Source organism: Mandrillus leucophaeus, unplaced genomic scaffold (genome assembly GCF_000951045.1).
Source record: "Mandrillus leucophaeus isolate KB7577 unplaced genomic scaffold, Mleu.le_1.0 Scaffold136, whole genome shotgun sequence".
NCBI lineage: Eukaryota > Metazoa > Chordata > Mammalia > Primates > Cercopithecidae > Mandrillus > Mandrillus leucophaeus.
Window position 1 is genome coordinate 2,976,281 of NW_012101321.1, and position 8,716 is coordinate 2,984,996.

The window sequence follows — 8,716 nt, forward strand, 5'->3', positions numbered from 1 at the left end:
CTTATGAAGCTTAGTTTGGCTGGATATGAAATTCTGGGTTGAAAATTATTTTCTTTGAGAATGTTGAATATTGGCCCCCACTCTCTTCTGGCTTGTAGGGTTTCTGCTGAGAGGTCCGCTGCTAGTCTCATGGGCTTCACTTTGTGGGAACCCGACCTTTCTTTCTGGCTGCCCTTAACGTTTTTTCCTTCATTTCAATCTTGGTGAATCTGATGATTATGTGTCTTGGGGTTGCTCTTCTCAAGGAGTATCTTTGTGGCATTCTCTGTATTTCCTGAATTTGAATGTTGGTCTGTCTTGCTAGGGTGGGGACGTTCTCCTGGATGATATCCTGAGGAGTGTTTTCCAACTTGGTTCCATTCTCCCTGTCACCTTCAGGTAAACCAACCAAACGTAGGTTTGGTCTTTTCACATAGTCCCATATTTATTGGAGGCCTTGTTCATTCCTTTTCATTCTTTTTTCTCTAATTTTGTCTTCTCTGTTTCATTAAGTTGATCCTCAGTCTCTGATATCCTTTCTTCTGCTTGATCAATTCAGCTACTGATACTTGTGTATGCTTCACGAAGTTCTCGTGCTGTGTTTTTCAGCTCCATCAGGTCATTTATGTTCTTCTCTCAACTGGTTATTCTAGTTAGCAATTCATCTAACCTTTTTTCAAGGTTCTTAGCTTCCTTGCATTGGATTAGAATGTGCTCCTTTAGCTCGGAGGAGTTTGTTATTACTCACCTTCTGAAGCCTACTTCTGTCAATTCATCAACCTCATTCTCCGTCCAGTTTTGTTCCCTTGCTGGCGGAGTTGTGATCCTTTGGAAGAGAAGAGGCATTCTGGTTTTTGCAATTTTCAGCCTTTTTGCACTGGTTTCTCACCATTTTCGTGAATTTATCTATCTTTGGTCTTTGATGTTGGTGACCTTTGGATGGGGTTTCTGTGTCTGGATATCTTTTTTGTTGATGTTGATGCTATTCCTGTTAGTTTTCCTTCTAACAGGCCTCTCAGCTGCAGGTCTGCTGCAGTTTGCTAGAGGTCCACTCCAGATCCTGTTTACCTGGGTATCACCAGTGGAGGCTGCAGAACAGCAAAGATTGCTGCCTGTTCCTTCCTCTGGAAGCGTCATCCCAGAGGGGCCTCTGCCAGAGGTCTCCTGTATGAGGTGTCTGTTGGCCCCTACTGGGAGGTATCTCCCAGTCAGGAGACATAGGGGTCGAGGACCCACTTGAGGAGGCAGTACAACCCTTAGCAGAGCTCAAACACTGTGCTGGGAGATCCACTGCTGTCTTCAGAGCTGTCAGACAGGGACATTTAAGTCTGCTGAAGCTGTACCCACAGCTGCCCCTTCCCCCAGATGCTCTGTCCTAGGGAGATGGGAGTTTATCTATAAGCCCCTAACTAGGGCTGCTGCCTTTTTTTTCCAGAGATGCCCTGCCCAGAGAGGAAGAATCTAGAGAGCCAGTCTGGCTACAGTGGCCTTGCTGGGCTGTTGTGGGCTCCACCCAATTCGAACTTCCCAGAGGCTTTGTTTACACTGTGAGGGTAAAACCACCTGCTCAAGCCTCAGCAATGGCGGACGCCCCTCCCCCCACCAAGCTTGAGCCTCCCAGGTCAACTTCAGACTGCTGTGCTGGCAGTGAGAATTTGAAGCCAGTGGATCTTAGCTTGCTGGGCTCCATGCGGGTGGGACCCGCCGAGCCAGACCACTTGGCTCCCTGGCTTCAGCCCTTTCCAGGGGAGTAAACGGTTCTGTCTCGCTGGCATTTCAAGCACCACTGGGGTGTGGGGGAGAAAAAAAAAAAAAAACTCCTGCAGCTAGCTTAGTGTCTGCCCAAACGGCCAGTTTTGTGCTTGAAACCCAGGGCCCTGGTGATGTAGGCACCCGAGGGAATCTCTTGGTCTGCAGGTTGTGAAGACCATGGGAAAAGGACAGTATCTGGGCCAGAGTGCACCATTCCTCAGGGCATAGTCCCTTACAGCCTCCTGTGGCTGGGGGAGGGAATTCCCTGACCTCTTGCACTTCCCGGCTGAGGCAACCCCCAACCCTGCTTCAGCTCGCCCTCTGTGGGATGCACCCACTGTCCAACCAGTCCCAGTGAGATGAACCAGGTCCCTCAGTTGGAAATGCAGAAATCACCCACCTTCTGCGTCGATCTCTCTGGGAGCTGCAGACCAGAGCTGTTCCTATTCGGCCATCTTGCCAGCCTGAAGTATCTTTTTTAGTAAATAAAATTGAAAGAGCTGCAAACATGTTTAATGTAAAATGCCTTTATCTCTGCATATGGAGAGTCCCCTGAAAGATAGGGCTTATTTCCTAAAAGCTCTCAAGTGGTATTTCCTCTTAACGTAGAGTCACTCATTTTTGTTCCTTTAAAAAAAAATTGTGGCAACATGTAATATTTTCCATCTCAACTTTTTGATATATAATTTAGTGCATTATGTACATTTACAGTGTTGTGCCACCATCACCATCATCCAATTCCAGACCCTTTTCATCATAAACAGAAGCTCTGCCTGTTAATGACTCTCTCCCCCTGCCAGCTCATCTGCATTCTACTTTCTGTCTCTATGAATTTGCCTCTTCTAAGCACCTTCTGTAAGTGGAATCATACAATATTTGTTGTGTTGTGCCTGGCTTATTTCACTTAGGATAACGCTTTCAAGGTTCTTGCATGTTGTAACACATATCAGAATATTGTGTGAATATTCTGCGTTCTGTTTATCATTCACCTGTTGATGATGGACACTTGGGTGGTTTCTACCTTCTGGCTATTGTGAGTAATGCTGCTATGAACATTATCTACAAATATCAATTCAAGTTCCTTTTTACAGTCTTTTTGGGTGTATGCCCAGGAGTGGAACTGCTGGGTTATATGGCAGTTCCATGTTTGACGTTTCAGGAAACTTTGAAGTGTTTTCCACAGTGGCTGTACCATTTTACATGGGTTCCAATTTCTCCACATCCTTGTCAACATTTGCTCTATTTTTTAGCAGTTGTCCTAACAGGCATGGTCTCCCATTGTGGTTTTGATTTCCCTAATGACCAGTGATGTTGTCTTTTCACTCTCTTCATAGTGTCCTTAGACGCTCAAAATATTTTACATTTTTTTTTTTTTTTTGAGACAGGGTCTCACTCTTTTGCCCAGGCTGGAGTGCAGTGGTGCAGTCACAGCTCACTGAAGCCTCAACCTCCTAGGCTCAAATGATTCTCCTGCCTCAGCTACATGGTAGCTGGTACTACAGGCGTGTGCCACCATGCCCGGCTTTTTTATTTTCTGTGGAGACTGGGTCTCACTGTGTTGCCCAGGCTGGTCTTGAACTCCTGGGCTCAAACCATCCTCATGCCTCAGTCACCCAAAGTGCTGGGATTATAACTATAAGCCACCATACCCAGCCCTGATTTTACCTTTTATGAAGTCCTATTTTTTGTTATGGGTTTTTTGTTTTGTTATCTTGTGTCTTTCATTTTGGTATCATATCCAAGAAACCACTGCAAAATCCAAGGTCATGAAGGTTTTCCCAAATGTTTTCATCTAAAAGTTTTATAGTTTTAATTTATATTTAGGTTTTTGATCCATTTTGAGTTAGTTTTTTAACATAATGGTAGGTAAGGGTCCACTTTGTTTTGCATGTGGACATCTGATTTTCCCAGCATCATTTGTTGAAAAGAAGGTGCATTCTCCATTGAAAGGTCTTGGCACCCTATTTTAGCACATGTGTGAGGGATTATTTCTCAACTTTCTCTTCTGTCGGTCTGTCTATATCAGTATGACAATGTTTTGGTTACTGTCGCATTGTAGCAGTAAGTTTTCAAATCAGAAAATGTGCAACTGCTAACATATTTCTTCTTTCTCAAGATTGTTTTGGCTGTTCGGGGTTTCTGTCTCGCTCTGTCACCCAGGCTGGAGTGCAATGGCACGATCTCAGCTCACTGCAATTCTTAATTTTCCTTTTGGACTGCTCATTGTCAGTATATAAAAATGCAACTGATTTTCGTGTTGTATATCCTGCAAATTTCCTGAGCTCTAAGTTTTTGTTTTGGTGTGGAATCTTTAGGATTTCCTACATATAAGATCATGTCATCTATAAACAGAGACGGTTTCACTCCTCCTTTCCAATGTGGATACTTTTTTCTTGTGTAATTGCTCTGTCTAGGACTTTCAGTATTGTGTTGGATAACAGTGGTGAAAGTGGGCATCCTTGCCTTGTTCCCAATCATAGGGGAAAAACTTTTCATCGAGTGTGGTGTTAGCTGTGGGTTATTCATACATGCTGTTTATCATTTGAGATAGTTTCCTTCTACTCCTAGTTTATTGCTTTCATAATAAAAGGATGAATTTTGTCACATCAAGTTTTCCAGCATCAGTTGAGATGATGATGTGGGCTTATTTTGTTGTTGTTCATTCTGTTAATGTAGTATGTTATGTCGGTTGACTTTTGCATGGTGAGTCATCCTTGCATTCCCGGAATGAATCTCACTTGGTCATGGTGTCTATTCCCACTACTATGCTAGTGAATTCAGTTTGCCAGTATTTTGTATCCTGGTCTGTATGTTCTTTTGTTGTAATGTCTTCAACTGGCTCTGGTGTTAGGGTAATACTGGCCTCACTGAATCACTTAAGAAGTGTTCTGGATTCTCTGATTTTTTGGAAGAAACTGAGAAGGATGAGTGTTAACACTTCTTTAAATGTTTGGTAGAATTCATCAGTGAAGCCATCTGGTCTAGGACTTTTCTTATTGGGAGGTTTCTGATTACTGATTCAGTCTCTTCACTTGTCGTAAGTCTAATCATTTCTATTTCTTCCTCATTCAGTTTTGGTATACTGTTTTCAGGAGTCTATTTCATGTAGGTTGCCCTGTTTGGTGGTATACAGTTGTTTCTAATAGTCTCTCTTAACTCATTGTTTCTGCCAAATGTAATGTCCAAACTTTTATTTCAGATTTTAGTAATTCGAGTCTTTTTGTTGTTGTTGAGATGGAGTCTCGCTCTGTCACCCAGGCTGGAGTGCAGTGGCACAATCTCGGCTCACTGCAACCTCTGTCTCCCAGGTTCAAGTGATCCTCCTGCCTCAGCCTCCTGAGTAGCTAGGATTACAGGTGCCCACCACCACACTCAGCTAATTTTTATCTTTTTAGTAGAGATGGGGTTTCACCAGGTTGGCCAGGCTGGTCTCAAACTCCTGACCCCAAGTGATCTACCGGCCTTGGCCTCCCAAAGTGCTGGGATTACAGGCATGAGCCACCATGCCCAGCGAAGTCATCTTAGTCTAGCTAGAGGTTTGTCAATTTTGTTGATCTTTTCAAAGAACCAACTTTTTGGGTTTTTTCTATCACTTTACTATTTTCTGTTTTATCTATCTCTTTTATTATTTTCTTCCTTCTGCCTAGCCTTGGGTTTAGTCTGTTTTCCAGTTCCTTAAGACCATAAAGTTAGCTTATTGAATTATTTTTAAATGTATGTGTTTACAGCTAAAAATTTGCATCTTAGCATTGCTTTTGCTGCATTTTGTAAGTTTTGGCATGTTGTATTTCCTTTTGTCTCAGTATTTTCTGATGTCTCTTATGTTTTCTTTGACCCATCATTTGTTTATTTTCCACATATTTGCAAATGTTCTAGTTTACCTTCAGTTATTGGTATCTAGTTTCATTCTATTATGATCAGAAAAGCTACTTTGTGATTTTAATCTTTACTAAGTCATTAACACTTGTGGCCTGACATATGGTTTATCTTGGAGACGATTCCATTGTGCACTTCAGAAAAATGTATATTCTATTGTTGCTGGGTGGGTGTTCTATATATAGGCGTGTCAGGTTCAATTGGCTTATCGTATTATTCAGGTCTCCTATTTCCTTATCTTCCACCTGGTTGTTCCACCCATTATTTAAAGTGGGGTATTGAAGTCTAAAACTATTACTATAGAACCATTTCTTCCTTCAATTCTGTTAATGTTTGCTTTGTATATCTTGGGGGTCTGATGATAAATGCATATATAATTGTTTGTTATATTTCTGTGAATTTACCTTTTTCTCAATATAGTGTCCTTCTTTGTCCCTTATAACCGTTTTTGACTGAAAGACTATTTTGTCTGATATTAGAATAAGCCACCTCAGCTCTCTGTTAATACTTACATGGACAATCTTTTCCATCCTTTCACTTTCAAGCTGTTTGTCTCTAGATCTCAAGTGAGTCTCCTGTAGACAACATATAGTTGGATGTTTTTTAATCCATGCTACCGATTGCTTCCTTTTGGCTGGAGAATAATCTCTTTAATGACTGATAAGTAAAGACTGACTTGCCACTTCGCTATTTTTCTCTCTGCCTTAGAGTTTTGTCTCTCATTTCCTCCTTACTGTCTTCTTTTGTGTTGATTTTTTTTTTTGTAGTGACACATTTTAATTCCTAATTTTGATACAAGGTACTAGGAAGCATACTGAATACGGCTTCTAAGGGCTGGTCCTAACCAAACTACACAGAGAAAAGTCTAAGATAATGGGCTATGCCCAGTTTACATTCACCTAGCTTCTCCATCTCTTTCCCTGCACCACCTCTTTGGGGACAGGAGACCAAAGAAGCTTGCACAAGTTCTTATCTTCAGTGATTTCAGTGAGTCACTGTGTTAATGAGGACTAGGTCCTCACCCAGAGCATGATGGACAGAGACTACTTCTCCACAGAGGGGAGACCATCTTAAATTATGGTCAATGCTCTTCTTTTTTACTCTTCATTGATTCTGCACCTGTCAGAGGTGGTGTCTCTTGTCACTTGAGTGTGTGCTGCTGCTTCCACCAGCAGTTACTTTGAGATTGTGGTTCCTTCTTTTGATTCTGTTGCTTATGTAAAGGATGGGTCTTGCCAGCCCAGTTCCCCTTTAGAAATTACCAAATCTGTTCAGGTTTTAGTGACTCATCTTGCACATACCAGCTGTCCTTACCCTTTCAATGAAAAAGCAAGCTGTGGCTTGGATCCTTGTGGAGTGTCAGAGGCGGTACTCTGAGCTTACCCAGGGCTACATTTTAGTCATGAAATACATACCTTAGTTCTCACAAATTGGAGCCTTGACTGCCATCTTCTATATTTACTTTGTGGATTTGGGGAGAGCAGTTTTTAGTAACATCTCTAGGACACACAGGTTTGTAAACGTCCTTCTCTCTGTGCTTCTCCTAGGTGCATCATTTCTGGCATGGCTTCAGGAAGCATCGTGCTATTTTACAACGACTTTAACCGGTGGCATCATGAATACCAAACCCGCTACTGATGGTGACAGCTGTGCATTCACTCTGCCCCTAGGACGAGCAGAAGTATCTGCAGCATCATTCTCTTCCACCACATCTGAATGTAACTTAAATTTGCTCAAAGAAGCAAAATATTTTTTAAAGTTATTAATAATTGCTATTTTTGTAGTCTTTGCTTGACTTTTTGGGGGGGATTAGCAAAGCAGAAAACTGGCTGCTGGGTTCTGTAGTTTTAAAAAATCTATATTTTTAGTCATAATGAGAAGTCTATTTTCACCAATTATGGAAACGTACAGTGGAGCAAGTAAACCACTTATTCCAGCTATAATATTATGAAGAACATTTCCCATGCATCTACAAGCTTGAGAAATAGGATTTTCACAGTGGGGAAGTGGGTTACAATATTGGAATAGAAAAATTTGATGCTGTAATTTGGGTCCTGTGTTTTTCCAAACTGTGCTTCTTCAGCACTAATATTTCTGGGATTTAAATAGTAATGTTTAAATTATGGTAAATGTAATTTAAAACATCTCAGTTAATTCTGTCACTATTATTCTTCAAGCATGTTTTAGACCTAGAAAAGTATGGTTTGGGGGAGGCTATTTTATTGTGTGGTTAGCACAAGGAATCTAATTTATAGCAAGTGTGAAATAGTTACCATTTTTTTCCTGATCTGTCATCTTCATTGCACAACAAAATGAAATTATGGAAATGCTCTTGAGCTCACAACATTTGTTTTTCTTTTAAAGTAAATGCAAGTACCAAAGCTCACTACTGCGGTTTGCCTGTGCCCGGACAATGAGGCAGAGCCATTGTTGGGGCACCCTCTTCCCTCCCTGGGTTTGCAAGTAGAGGCTACCAGGTGCTGTATTCAGCAACACCTGTTTTACTATTTGTTATTCAACTATCTCCACCTTCCTTTTGATTAGCAATTTGTACTAAGAAACAACGTTATTTGGTGTTGTATAATTCTACTTTTCTAGTAGATTACTGTGTGGAATTCTGTGAAAAATATTTGAGAAAAGGCCTGTATTGCATAAATAAATTCTTTGTATGTTGTGAACTTTGATCTCTATTTCTCTCGCAATAGACCTCAAGTGGTCCCTCTTTTTTTCCTACACACTCAGCTATTCTCTAAAAGCAATGATTTAGAATGAACAATTCAGTTTGACACAAAAAGCTGAATAAAATGGCATCTGTAATTGAATTGTTGGAAATGCCTTTTTTGCTCCTAAATTTTAAACATTAATAAAATCATGATTCACAAAGAAAATGTCAAACTCTGATTCAGTCCTAGTTTTTCATCAATAACGAACGTGAGAGATCCTCCTGACTGAAAACAGGAAAATAAGCTTTCTTTGGCCAGATCTCTCCTCTTATTGAGACTCACACAAATGACCTAGACCTGAATCTTACAAATGCTAGACAAGGAACTTTATGTACCACTTCATCTGAGATCCATCATTAAGAAAACAGATGATGGTGAAATGTGGG

At 41.0% G+C, this 8,716-nt stretch overlaps 1 protein-coding gene across 1 annotated transcript in view; it reads left to right on the forward strand.

Annotated features, from left to right (window-relative positions):
- LRBA (LPS-responsive vesicle trafficking, beach and anchor containing) overlaps positions 1 to 8,495 on the forward strand; it is a 771,345-nt gene extending 762,850 nt beyond the window's left edge. The window contains exon 57 of the mRNA XM_011973242.1: positions 7,155 to 8,495. Coding sequence (XP_011828632.1) covers positions 7,155 to 7,245 — 91 coding nt within the window. The 3' untranslated portion in view covers positions 7,246 to 8,495. The remainder of the gene's footprint in view (positions 1 to 7,154) is intronic.
- The last annotated feature ends 221 nt before the right edge of the window (positions 8,496 to 8,716 follow it).